The sequence below is a fragment of the Gopherus evgoodei genome, chromosome 7 (genome assembly GCF_007399415.2).
Source record: "Gopherus evgoodei ecotype Sinaloan lineage chromosome 7, rGopEvg1_v1.p, whole genome shotgun sequence".
Classification (NCBI taxonomy): Eukaryota; Metazoa; Chordata; order Testudines; family Testudinidae; genus Gopherus; species Gopherus evgoodei.
In genome coordinates, this window is record NC_044328.1 from 123,225,401 (window position 1) to 123,240,002 (window position 14,602).

The window sequence follows — 14,602 nt, forward strand, 5'->3', positions numbered from 1 at the left end:
GAGGAGGGTAGAATGAGAAGGACAGAGAAGGAAGTTTAAGTTAAAAGACTAACAAAACTTGTTTAACATTCTCTGTAGACCTTTAACACACCTGAACACATTGCTGTGTGTTTTTTGGAGCAGGGATGGGGAGGGAGGAGGGGAAGATATGTCTTAATATGGGCAGCTGCTATTTCACATCTCACTTTGCTTAGCTGGCAATTTGTGGGAGTGCGTCTAAACCACTGCATCCCTCTTAAAGCTTAGAAGAAGGGTAAGTAAGAAGGTGTAGCCATATTAGCCTCTTGGGAAACATATTAGCTCTATCTTGAAAATAGGTAGAAAGTCCTGAATTTGAACATTTACTCTTTCAAGGTTGAGAGGTTGGTCTGGGATGTGACTGCCACAGCCAATGCTGAGGGGCATGCAAAGTGGGGGCAGGGGAGTGCTGCAGGAGTCCTCATTACACATTGGCTTTTGGGGAGTGGCAGTGGTAGATATATGTAGTGTCTGTCCGTCCCAACCACATTTTGACTAGCCTCCTCTCATGGATATGAGAGGGAAGTTTCTTATCTCCTCTGCCACCTATGTGAAGCCAGCCACATTATAGCCCTTCGATTTTTCTGGCTGTGCTGATTACATTCATTTCCATCCAGAGCTTTTTGTATGAAGTTTATGTAGTGCTCACCAGGGTCAATAGAGCCATAGTGTGATTGGAGACACTACTCTGTAGGAGGCTCAGTTGTCCTGTCCTTGATTCTCCTTCATTACACTGTAATGTTCTGTGCAAAGCCCACAGGTAAGTGGGGAACAAGACCTGGGAGATGGGTTGGAAACAGGAGGGAGCACGGGCTATAATGGCAGAGAGGAAGGAGGGTCAGGGCAAAGCTGGGAGGCAAGATCAAACCAGTATCTTAGATGCCTATATACAAATGCAAGAAGTATGGGTAATAAGCAGGAAGAACTGGAAGTGCTAATAAATAAATACAACTATGACATTATTGGCATTACTGAAACTTGGTGGGATAATACACACGACTGGAATGTTGGTGTGGATGGGTATAGTTTGCTCAGGAAGGATAGACAGGGGAAAAAGGGAGGAGGTGTTGCCTTATATATTAAAAATGTACACACTTGGACTGAGGTGGAGATGGACATAGGAGACGGAAGTGTGGAGAGTCTCTGGGTTAGGCTAAAAGGGGTAAAAAACACGGGTGATGTCGTGCTGGGAGTCTACTACAGGCCACTTAATCAGGTGGAAGAGGTGGATGAGGCTTTTTTCAAACAACTAACAAAATCATCCAAAGCCCAAGATTTGGTGGTGATGGGGGACTTCAACTATCCAGATATATGTTGGGAAAATAACACCGCGGGGCACAGACTATCTAATAAGTTCCTGGACTGCATTGCAGACAACTTTTTATTTCAGAAAGTTGAAAAAGCTACTGGGGGGAAGCTGTTCTAGACTTGATTTTAACAAATAGGGAGAAACTTGTTGAGAATTTGAAAGTAGAAGGAAGCTTGGGTGGAAGTGATCATGAAATAATAGAATTTGCAATTCTAAGGAAGGGTAGAAGGGTGTACAGCAGAATAGAGACAATGGATTTCAGGAAGGCGGATTTTGGTAAGCTCAGAGAGCTGATAGGTAAGGTCCCATGGGAATTAAGACTGAGGGGAAAAAAGAACTGAGGAGAGTTGGCAGTTTTTCAAAGGGACACTATTAAGGGCCCAAAAGCAAGTTATTCCGATGGTTAGGAAAGATAGAAAATGTGGCAAAAGACCACCTTGGCTTAACCACGAGATCTTGCGTGACCTACAAAATAAAAAGGCGTCATATAAAAAATGGAAACTAGGTCAGTTTACAAAGGATGAATATAGGCAAATAACACAGGAATGCAGAGGCAAGATTAGAAAAGCAAAGGCACAAAATGAACTCAAACTAGTTATGGGAATAAAGGGAAACAAGAAGACTTTTTATCAATACATTAGAAGCAAGAGGAAGACCAAGGACAGGGTAGGCCCACTGCTCAATGAGGAGGGGGAAACAGTAACAGGAAACTTGGAAATGGCAGAGATGCTTAATGACTTCTTTGTTTCAGTCTTCACTGAGAAGTCTGAAGGAATGTCTAGTATAGTGAATGCTTACGGGAAGAGGGTAGGTTTAGAAGAGAAAATAAAAAAAGAGCAAGTGAAAAATCACTTAGAAAAGTTAGATGCCTGCAAGTCACCAGGGCCTGATGAAATGCATCCTAGAATACTCAAGGACTTAATAGAGGAGGTATCTGAGCCTCTAGCTATTGTCTTTGGGAAATCATGGGAGACGGGGGAGATTGCAGAAGACTGGAAGGGGGCAAATATAGTGCCCATCTATAAAAAGGGAAATAAAAACAACCCAGGAAACTACAGACCAGTTAGTTTAACTTCTGTGCCAGGGAAGATAATGGAGCAGGTAATTAAAGAAATCATCTGCAAACACTTGGAAGGTGGTAAGGTGATAGGGAATAGCCAGCATGGATTTGTAAAGAACAAATCATGTCAAACTAATCTGATAGCGTTCTTTGATAGGATAACGAGCCTTGTGGATAAGGGAGAAGCGGTGGATTTGATATACCTAGACTTTAGTAAGGCATTTGATACGGTCTCGCATGATATTCTTATAGATAAACTAGGAAAGTACAATTTAGATGGGGCTACTATAAGGTGGGTGCATAACTGGCTGGATAATCATACTCAGAGAGTAGTTGTTAATGGCTCCCAATCCTGCTGGAAAGGTATAACAAGTGGGGTTCCGCAGGGGTCTGTTTTGGGACTGGTTCTGTTCAATATCTTCATCAACGATTTAGATGTTGGCATAGAAAGTACGCTTATTAAGTTTGCGGACGATACCAAACTGGGAGGGATTGCAACTGCTTTGGAGGACAGGGTCAAAATTCAAAATGATCTGGACAAATTGAAGAAATGGTCTGAGGTAAACAGGATGAAGTTCAATAAAGATAAATGCAAAGTGCTCCACTTAGGAAGGAACAATCAGTTTCACACATACAGAATGGGAAGAGACTGTCTAGGAAGGAGTATGGCAGAAAGAGATCTAGGGGTCATAGTGGACCACAAGCTTAATATAAGTCAACAGTGTGATACTGTTGCAAAAAAAGGAAACGTGATTCTGGGATGCATTAACAGGTGTGTTGTAAACAAGACACAAGAAGTCATTCTTCCGCTTTACTCTGCACTGGTTAGGCCTCACCTGGAGTATTGTGTCCAGTTCTGGGCACCGCATTTCAAGAAAGATGTGGAGAAATTGGAGAGGGTCCAGAGAAGAGCAACAAGAATGATTAAAGGTCTTGAGAACATGACCTATGAAGGAAGGCTGAAGGAATTGGGTTTGTTTAGTTTGGAAAAGAGAAGACTGAGAGGGGACCTGATAGCAGTTTTCAGGTATCTAAAAGGGTGTCATCAGGAGGAGGGAGAAAACTTGTTCACCTTAGCCTCCAATGATAGAACAAGAAGCAATGGGCTTAAACTGCAGCAAGGGAGATTTAGGTTGGACATTAGGAAAAAGTTCCTAACTGTCAGGGTAGTTAAACACTGGAATAAATTGCCTAGGGAAGTTGTGGAATCTCCATCTCTGGAGATATTTAAGAGTAGGTTAAATAAATGTCTCTCTGGGATGGTCTAGACAGTATTTGGTCCTGCCATGAGGGCAGGGGACTGGACTCGATGACCTCTCAAGATCCCTTCCAGTCCTAGAGTCTATGAGTCTATGAGTGCCCATGTCACTGGCTTACTTGCATCTATTTTGCTGTGTGCACCAAACTCATAACAATAGATATTACTGCAGCAAATTTTACAACATAATTTTATCCTCCGTTGAACTTATACAACACTGCGTGGATTTTAATTCACCACCTTCTCTTGCTTCCTGCAGTGTATTCACATGCCTTACATAGGGGTAAAAATAGAATAAGGCAATAGTGAATAATACCTGTGTTTTTAAAATAGGTGCAAATGTTAATTAATTTTCACAAAACCGCTATGAAATAAGTAAGTAGTGTTATCCCTGGTTTATAGAGAGAGAGTGAGAGACCGATTACAAGGTGTGCTGAAAGTCATGGGTACAGTCAGGATTTGATATCAGGAGGTCCTGGCTCTCAGTCCCATGCTCTAACCACATCTCATGTGATTCCTTATTAACGTAGCCTTGAAGTTCTTAGGTTTAAAATTGTTCTTTGATCTTTATCTGACCAGGCACATGATTGCTATTGTTATGTGAGATCAACCACACATCCTGCCATATGTTGTTCTTTCTGTACAGTGGTTTATTTTTCGATAAGCTACAGCCAATTTTCATGTATTTGTTAACATTCTTAATTTAATATCATATATTCCTATCAACAGGAATGGAAAGTTATCAAGTTCTGTAATACGTGTAACCATAGTCCTCAATGCATTGTTTGTGATCAAGAAACCAGTAGCTAAATATACACAGCAGTGGGCTGAAAACAAGCTGTTCATTTTTGCTGCAGGCAGTTCCAAGGGACTGGAATAATCATAGTTCCCAAAAAGCAAGTCCAATTTTATTAATTCAAAATAGGCTTTCATTATAGCACTGAGCCGATTTCAATTTCAAGGTGTAGCACTGCAATTTGTATTCACAATACTAATAGAAAAGAGGGAGATGTATTGTAGAATACAATATGAAGGTTTTTTGTTCCTTAGAGCATTGTTGCATTTTGAAATGTTAACATGTTAAATTTTGTCTTTGAAAAAATAGATAGGTTTTATCTATGTCAACATCTAGATATAATATTAATTTGCTAGGAATGTACTTATGTTTTTGTTATAATTGCAGGTCCTTAAAGTCGGTGGGAATTTTGCCTAAGGCTTTCTCTATACTTAAAAATTAGCTCAATATAACTACAGTGGGGGGTGAGGGAGAGGAACCTTGACTTATATTGCTATGCCACCCTAAGCCCTAGTGTAGATGCAGCAATGTTAATGGAAAAAAGTTCTATCAATTAGGGAGGTGGTGTTGCTATGACGATGGAAAAACCTCTTCCATTGGTGTGTGGTGCATGTGAGACAGGGTTCTGCCAGCATAGCTATACCAGTATAGGCTTCATCGTGTAGACACAGCCTAAGTAAGGACTGGAGACTTTTATCCTCAACTCTGAGAAATGCCCTAGAAATCCGGTAGATTTTGTTGAAACAAATGTACGTAAATATTTTGAATGCATCTCTCCAGAACCAAGAAAGGCAAATTGACATGAAAATTACCAGAAATAACATTTTTGAATAATGTTAACTGAGAAACAAAATAAACAAAATAAAAGTAAAATCTGGTGAAAACATTTTCAAGACTTTGATACTAAATTTATTCAAATTGTAATTAGTTAAGAACAGAGGCTGTCACCAGAAGGATTTCTGTATTCTGCGTGGAACAGTTTGGAGATATTTACTGCTGAATTAGTGACAAAACCTATGCACTTTTAACGAGCAGTCTGACTTTTTTTGGTAACTGTAAAGAAAACACTTAAATTAATTTCACACAAAGACTTATCAGCCAATAGACAGAAATAGAAATTGATTGAGAGACCTTAGTTGCAAAGCAAAGTGCTATTGAAAATGTTGCATTATACTGTGGCACAGAACATGCTTTTAACTATTGACGTTACTTTATTAATTGCTGTCAAGATTCCTTCCCCACTTTGAACTTTAGGGTACAAATGTGGGGACCTGCGTGGACACTTCTAAGCTTATTTACTAGCTTAGATCTGGTAACTCTGCCACCATCCAGAAATTTTAGTGTCTAGAGCACTTCCTGTCTCCCCAAAACTCTCTCCTCCCTGGGTGGCCTTGAGGGACTTCACCAGTTCCCTGGTGAACGCACGTCCAACCCCCTTGGATCTTAAAACAAAAAGAAATTAGCCATCCCCTCTCCTTTCCCCCACCAATCCCTGGTGAGTCCAGATCCAATCCCCTTGGATCTTAAAACAAGGAAAAATCAGTCAGGTTCTTAAAAAGAAAGCTTTTAATTGAAGAAGAATGGTAAAAATCATCTCTGTAAAATCAAGATGGAAAATACTTTACAGAGTAATCAAATTCGTATAGCCCAGAGGAACTCCCTCTAGCCTTATGTTCAAAGTTACAGCAAGCAGAGGTAAAATCCTCTCAGCAGAAAAAAGGACATTTACAGGTTGAGAAAACAAAAATAAGACTAATCCGCCTTGCCTGACTATTACTTACAATTTTGAAACATGAGAGACTGATTCAGAAAGATTTAGAGAGCCTGGATGGACGTCTGGTCCCTCTTAGTCTCAAGAGCGAACAACAACAAAAACAAAAAGCACAAACAAAGACTTCCCTCCACCAAGATTTGAAAGTATCTTATCCCCTTATTGGTCCTCTGGTCAGGTGTCAGCCAGGTTTACTGAGCTTCTTAACCCTTTACAGGTAAAAGAGGCATTAACCCTTAACTATCTGTTTATGACAATTGCGCTAGGTCTCTTTCAAGTCTTATAAGTTTATAACTGCACAGATTTGTGCAGTTACAATTGCTTGTAGCTTTGATAGAACAGTTTGAATAGATAACTGAATAGATTCATTATAACGTTCTTGTCTGAATATACGTGTAATATATTTCCATACAAAATCTATTAGAATCTATGCTTCTTTTAGAAGTTATCCTGTGAGTACAGTTAAATCAATTTATATATTCTGACTAAAATTACATTTCTTGTCTGGGATAATCTTTCCTAATGCAATCTGGGAATTCAGGCAGGACGTAACATAAAAAAAAATAGAAATTTGTGCGAGCTTTTCTAGAAATCAGATCTTTAAATAAAATAGAAATGGTGGCAATAAATAGTGAATTAACTTGGTAAATACTGAATGATCAAGCCTAGTTTCTGTAAAATAAGATTTGGCTGGTTTACTTCATTTTCCAGAGCTTGGGCAAATAACTATTAAATTAAATTTCTTCATGTTGGTTTCCCCTGAGGCAAGAAGAACCTGCTGCACTGTTTTCTGCTGAGCTGGTGTATTGATTAGTACTTGAGGTCTAACCTTTACATGGTTTTTCTTACTTTTTAATGCACTTATTTATGATGTCGATAGTTGTCTTTGTGCAGTTATTTTATTGCCTAGATATTCTTTTAGCAGACTATAATATTATATGCATTTAATTCAGCTCTCTTACTTTGTTATAGCCAAATGAACATAATTAGTTCATTGTATAGCATGCAAGCTATGAGTGAAATTGACTTGGTGGCCTTACGACCTATGGTACAAAGGGTAATGATTACATGCATAATTGACAGCACTTATCATTGGAAATACAAAGCTTTCATTGTCAGGATGGTTAGTGACTAAAACTAATCTAATTAAATGCTTGTAATGTCCATTAACAATGCCAGCTTGGATGTTTTGTCATAGCAGCCATGTGATTTTAGATTTTGCTACTGTGGGTTGGAAAATGATTTATAGTTTAATTCATCTTAATAATTTGTATGCTTAGAAAACACTGATATAAAACTTTGTTGCATTTAAATTTCCTTGTTATCTGCCTTGCAGTGGTATGAATAATAGGAGAGCTGGGAACGCGAATATGTTGAAATGCATGAAGTATTTTCAAGGAAAATATTTTTAAGGGTCAGAATGATATATGCCAAATGTTATTGGATGGATTAGCATGGGGATTTTGTCTTGAGAAGCTTGAAAATCAGATTCTTTGGAGTGCTACTTTTACTAGCTGTGTGAAAAAACTTGTGTTTTAGTCTTAATACTAAAATGTTGTTGTTTATTTTTCTTTCCTGATGATTGTCCCAACCTCAGTCTAGAATCTAACTCTAAATCTGGACTTTATCACATTAGAATTATGAAATGATATTGTGTGTGTGTGTGTGGTCATTGCCAGATATCACTTCCCTATCAACACTACATTTAGCTATCTCTGAAAAATATTTATTTGTAATAGGAGCCTAAAAGTTGAGGTTTTACTGCGTATTTATACTTGTGGTTAAATGTTCAGGTAAATAGTGTCAACTATAGTGACTGAGCAAATACTACATACACAAAATATATGCATTAGTTAATGACTTCCATCCAACTCCCGTTGAAGTCAAAGCCTTCCATAAACTTCAACAGGAATTGCATCAGATCCCATAAGAACAAAACATGAAACAGTTTTAAACATGAGCATTTTCCATATAATACTTTATAGTGCATTAATATCTAGACCTCATCTTTTCAAAACACATGTGGGGGCATCCTGTTAGCTGTGAAAACCTGAGACTAATAATCATTAATAAAACATTTTTTGGACACTGTGTGTTAACCTGTGAAGAAACAGTGTCCAAAAAATGGGGAGTGCTAGGGGCAGGACATTCTTTGAGAATGGATCCGGGAAGTCTCAAATCTGAAACTTGCTTCCTTCTTTGCCTGACGTAGTTAATTTGGAAGCTTGCAGCTTTTCCATGCTGATGAGAAAGGAGTAGTTTAGGAGAATGAGTATATGAGGTTTCAGTGGAATTGCAGTGCAAAGTCCTGTTGGATTCATTTGGGTAAATTTGTCCCCCCCTAATTATTATTGTCATAAACAGATGGTTAAGGGTTAATCCTTCTTTTACCTGTAAAGGGTTAAAAAGTTCACCTAGCCTAGCTAATACCTGACCAGAGGAACCAATGGGGGAACAAGACGTTTCAAAAGGAAGGAGGGAAGTTTTTTCTTTGTTCGAGAGTTTCAGTTTCAGCTGGAGTGAAAAAGCTCAAGGAACCAGCCTCTGATCAGAGTAGTAAGTTTTAGAAAGGAATAAATAGGTTTATGTTTATTTCTTTGTAGCCTGTCTTATGCAAATTGAGGTAGAATCAAATTGGGTATTTGAGCATTTTTTTTTGTGTAACTAAATTTGTGCCCAGGGGAACATCCTCTGTGTTTTGAATCTGTTGTCTGTGAGAGTAGCTGGTATGCTAATCTCTCCCAGAGGGTTTTCTTTTACCTTTCTTTTCTTTAATTAAAAGCCTTTTTTCTTAATACCTGATTGATTTTTCCTTGTTTTTTAGATCCAAAGGGATTGGATCTGGACTCACCAGGGATTGGTGGGGGGAAAGGAAGGGGAATGATTAATTTCTCCTTGTTTTAAGATCCAAGGGGTTTGGATCTGTGTTCACCAGGGAATTGGTGAAGTCCCTCAAGACTACCTAGGGAAAAAGGGGGTCCTTGGGGGTGGTGGCAGCGATACCAAATCTAAGCTAGTAATTAAGCTTAGAAGTGTGCATGCAGGTCCCACATCTGTACCCTAAAGTTCAGAGTGGGGAAGGAACCTTGACTATTATTATTTAACATTTACGTTGCATTAATCGCTAAAGAGTCCAACCATGCTGCACTCGATTGTAATATGCACTGTGCAAACCTAGTAAACAGGTCCCTGCCTCAGAAGTTTACAGCCTGAAAGAGAAGACATAACAAGTGGATGAGACAAATGTGCTCCCAGTTTTGCACCTTCCCCCCTTGAGGTTCAATCAATTTAGATGTCTTACACCCCATTCCCCACAGGGTTCAGCCTGGCTTGGGGAAGGAGAGTGTCGCACCTTCCCTGCCTGCCAAGTATCCCAGCCCAGCTGCTCCCTCACAGCTCCACCCATCAGGCAACAACTCTCCGAGCTCCTGGGCCAGTCGCCACAAGGCAAGGAGAACAGTCTGGAAAATAGGACCAGAATGGTCTCTGTGCACATAGCACCTTCTAGGAGAGCGGCTGTTACACTCTGGGCATGATGCTGCATGAGCTGGACTGTTTCCCTGTGCACAGGCTTTGTAGGGGAAGGAGACAGAGTGAGATGAGAGCAGCTGCTTCTCTGTACAAGGCCACACATTGAGTGGAGGGGTGGAGTGAGGCTGGAGTAGCCATTTACCTCTGCCCAGGGTATTTTATTGCAGGTGAACGTCACCCAGGGCTGAAGAGGGTGTACGAGGCCCCAGGACTGTGCTGTTTTTGTTGCACAGGGGTCAGGGAGACACATACAGATTAATACCTAGGGCATTCTGTATCCCTTGTGCACGGCAAAGCTGGACCTTCCCTACTCCACTGTAAAGTGGGGAGCTTGAGACCAGGGAAAAGGGCATTGGTTTGGCCACTGGATCAAGTGGACCAAAACCCCCATGTAGGGTTAGCAGCTGCTACTGTACCCTAGGGATTAATGTACCAGCTGCTCCCTACCCAGCCTGCACTTGGAGATTGGATTCTTCCTTGCATCCCCATATCCACACTCCTGTTTGGGCTTCGATCAGGGGCTGAGATTTACTCTCTCTCCATAAACATTTGCCTGTGCACATGTGACCACTCAAAGGACATATGCGCTGGTCCAGGTATTAAAAACAATTCTAAAAACTAGGCAGTCAAACGATGCAAGTTGCAGGGATTATTATGCAGGTTATTCATTATTGACAATGTTTTGTCTAAATATCAACATATTTAGCTAGCTAATAGGTAACTGGTGGATGTTCTTTAACACTTTTTTGGTGTGTTGTATTATAAACAAAAATGACTTCTCTGTAAGACTATCTAGTAGTTTTGAATTTTAGTAAGTTTGTTTTTAAATATGTTCTACCAGTTCTGTACTACTTGCTTTTTGAAATAGGTTAATAGTTGTTATGGATCAATAAATGATATTTAATAGCACAACAATGTATTTTTTTTCCCCTTACAGAGGCAACAGAAATCGTTCTAAAGGCTCAAATCCTAGCTGGAGGGAGAGGAAAAGGTGTTTTCAATAGTGGATTGAAAGGAGGGGTCCATCTAACTAAAGAGTAAGTCTCTAAAATTCGAAAGACGTGAGTAATATGCTACTGATAGTATTGAGTCGTTTGCAACGACTGTTTTAATTGATCAAAATATCTTTAATACATGTTAGTAAATTGACTTTTTCCTTTCTTTTATAGCCCTAAGGTTGTTGGGCAGCTTGCTGAACAGATGATTGGGTACAATCTCGCAACAAAGCAAACTCCAAAGGATGGCGTTAAAGTTAAGAAAGTAAGATATTTTTTCCTTTTCCTTAAAAATTGAAGGTTGTTCAGTTGCAACTGTAAACTAACGTGCTGTAGTGTGTGCCACTGTGTTTTCCATTCCTTTTTTATTGAAATGCCTGATTGATTGCATCCTATTAATGTGACAATGGAAAACGTGTCATCTTTGCTTCTTTTTAAATGTTTGTTCACCACTGAATATTTTGAAATTGGCCAGGACGTACACTTCATTTTGCTATGTATGATGAAGTGAATGCCTAGAAAATTGTAACCTGATCGCTGTAGCAGAAATAAGCCTTTTGGTAGGTGACTTCAAAAGGAGAAATATTACATTTTCTCATTTGGGGTAATTGCTTTTTCTAGGATGCCAAAAGTACCTTTTTTGGGGGGGTGGTCATGTCCTTAACTATTGGCCTAAGTAAGAGAAACATTCAGGCCAGGCTTTATTGGACTGTCACCCTTCAGTTAAATCCTGTAATGAAATTAAATCCAATAAGTAAGGCTGCTACTGGAAATGTTCTGATTTTTTTGTCTCTAACTTTGCTTTGTTGAGAGAGGGCATATAATGAAGAGCTATGCTGTCTATTTGATGCCAGGAGACAGTGTGTTATGCAAACTTTTTTGGCATGAGTAGAAGAAAAAAATAAGTAGTTGCTAATGCACTGCCAGTGTCTTGGCATTGACAGAGAAAGAGGACATGTAGCTGAAGAGATGCTTTTTGTTGAGTGTTTGAGGAACGTTCTGTTATGTGTCTTTAGCAATATCTCCTGGGAAGAAGAAAAGCAGACTATTATAGTTCCTGATAGAAGTTTAATTTTAAACAATAAAAAGAAGAAACAAAAATTACTACTACCTCTCAGAAACTCTGATAATAAACACAAGAGAGACGTTTCTCAGCTTACAGCTGTTCTCAGAATATTGTGTGGTGAAAGCTCTCTTCCTCTGTAAACGCCTTAGTCTTATTCCTTTTTGTGCTAAGTGAACTGCTTGAAATACTCCAGCAGAGGAAGATTTGTTGTGTCCCTCCCCCCGCCACCCGTCCGCACAATCTGATTAGAAGATTGTGCCTTCATTTAAATGGTCAAATCTACAAAACAGACTTCTAATTTCATTGGAAATCAACAGAAAATGAAAGGTCTGTATTTTCAGACTGGATTATTTAAATGAAAGTACAGTAACTTAATTTAGTAGAGAGAGTAGGAAGATGCTCTTACATAGTTGATTTCCAAAAAGCTCTATACAGTATGTAGTGTAAAGATAAGACGTATTACTTGTAGCTTCTTTTCTGTCCTTCAGCACAATGCTTCTGTAAATATATAGTGTCAGGAGCAAGAGGATAGAGTATATCATGGAAACATAGTGACTAGATTTGGATGAGTAGTGCCAAAAATTCCCATGAATATTTGATTGTCTTTTTAAAGAAAATTGTCATTTCCTTAAATAGTGTTCCTGTTGCGTTTTGCTTTCCATGAAAATTCATACCAGATAAAATAATCATAAAGTATTCTCATCCAACCAGGGAAGACGGAGAATACTATGTAGCTTATATAACCAACCTCACCTAAACGATGTTGTTCAGATATCAAGCCAGTGAGATTGTAATAAAGAAAAAAATCCAGCAATGAATAAATCAAAGAAAATCAATCTGTTCAATTGTTCTGTGAAGAGAGAAAAAGTTAAATTCAGTGTAATGATTATTACAAATTATTGTAGTTGACTGGAGACTGTATCCATATGAGAGATGGGTTTTTTCACCTTTCTCTGAGGCATGGGGCATGGGTCACTTTAAGGTTTAAAGTAGTATAAATTGTGGATTCTCAGCAAAACGTGAAATCTTTAAATCGTTATTTGAGAACTTCAGTAACTCAATCAGAGGTTAGGGGAATATTATAGGAATGGGTTGGTGAGATTTTTTAGGTGGTCAGACTAGGTGATCATGGTCTCTTCTGACCTTAAAGTCTCTATGAAGAAGAACATCAGGTGCTCAGATAGTACAATGATTAGCACAGTGTAAGTATGTATATAGAATAGAATAAGTGTATTTTTGCTGTCCAGCAAGGATATGTGGAAACATATTACAGTAGACATAAAAATATTTTAATGTGGATCTAGGATTTCTTATGTGCATGTGCATTTTGTTGTTGTCTGCAGGGTTGCATAGTAGTAAGGGATTGATAGCCCACATATTTTGTGTTTTTCATCGTAGGTAGTCATTTTGTTCTAAATGTAAAATGTTTACCATTGCAGAGTTTTGGGGCATTTCAGCAAATTGACATGTTCTCCATCTGCATCACATGCACAAGTTTTCTTGAATTGTACTGCAATAACCAGTTTACTGTACATTTTATAAAAGCATTTTATAATAGTAATGATTTATCTAGGCTTTATGAGATTGCCAAGCAAACACACTAGCCCTACTTTATACTAAGTGAATACAAATATGAAAAGTAAATAATGGTAACTAGACTGCTATGCCCTCATTACTCAATAGATTTTGGAGAAAACATAGACCTTTATAATGATGCATCTCTCTAATTCAACAGAAGTGTTTTTGTGAAAAGCTATTGACTCCTCTTAAAAGATATATAACAGGGTGTGTGTGGGGGAACAACCTTTACTTTCTAGGTAGACTTTGCTCTTGTTAGCATCTTGGAACTAGTTGCAATTTACACAAATTACAAGTCATTCAGAGTATTAGTGTCACACTGTAGTACCAGGCTCCACAATCTTTGTTGTAGGATAGAATTTCATCATAGTATGTGATAGCTAAATGAATTTTGTAACTCCAGGATAAAAGTTAACACATAGAAATTTTCATGCACAGAAAATGTGTGGTCGATCTTAGAGACAAAAATAAAAGGTAGCTGTCTGAGCAGAGGAGAGTGCCATCAGTAACCTCTGCATTTAGTTATGGCAGTAGAGATTCAGGAGATAGTAGGCATTTTTGTTTTATTGCAACAGGAATATAAAAAGTCTTGTCCTGTAATTTACTTTAACAAAATTACAAGTTAGTAAGGAAAGACATTCTTATCTCATCGAAAAGCATTTGGGCTAACCTAAAAAACCCCACTCTTGTTTCTGAGTGTTTACACAGGGCGTTATATTGATATAATTATATTGGTTTATTTATATGAATATAACTGGTAAAACTCTGCCATGTAAACAGGACCTTATATTTGCATTTTTTGTTTAAGTCCCAATGGTGAGGATTTGTTTCTTAATGCTGGTGGAAAAGTCCTTGAATAAACCAGCATCACCGTTCACGCTGATGGGATAAATTGCTCAGGTCTGGCAACAAAAAAAAAAATAGCTATTTGTTGCGAAGTGGATTTGGACAAATTTTGCAAATTTGCAACACAGACACTTGTGACCTTATTTCTCAGGCAGTGATTTCGAACACCTCCACACAGGTGATGGAACTTAGTTGCACAATGCATCTGGACAATGGGTGTAATTTCTGTCATCAGCATCAGCAGGTGTTAGTGATGAAAGGCATGAGCAGGAGTTCTAGGAGATAGCAATATTGTACTTCATTTTTAAGGATAAATCTTAAAGGTCAAAAACGTTCTACAGGTAGAATAGTCATGTAGAAAGTGCAGTTTGTTA

The 14,602-nt window shown here is 38.6% G+C and overlaps 1 protein-coding gene across 2 annotated transcripts in view; it reads left to right on the forward strand.

Moving 5' to 3' along the window:
• The window catches only part of SUCLG2 (succinate-CoA ligase GDP-forming beta subunit), a 225,025-nt gene that overhangs the window by 97,287 nt on the left and 113,136 nt on the right, over positions 1-14,602 (forward strand). For both annotated transcript variants that reach the window (XM_030569524.1, XM_030569525.1), the window contains 2 exons: positions 10,681-10,780; positions 10,913-11,003. In XM_030569524.1, coding sequence (XP_030425384.1) covers positions 10,681-10,780; positions 10,913-11,003 — 191 coding nt within the window. The remainder of the gene's footprint in view (positions 1-10,680; positions 10,781-10,912; positions 11,004-14,602) is intronic.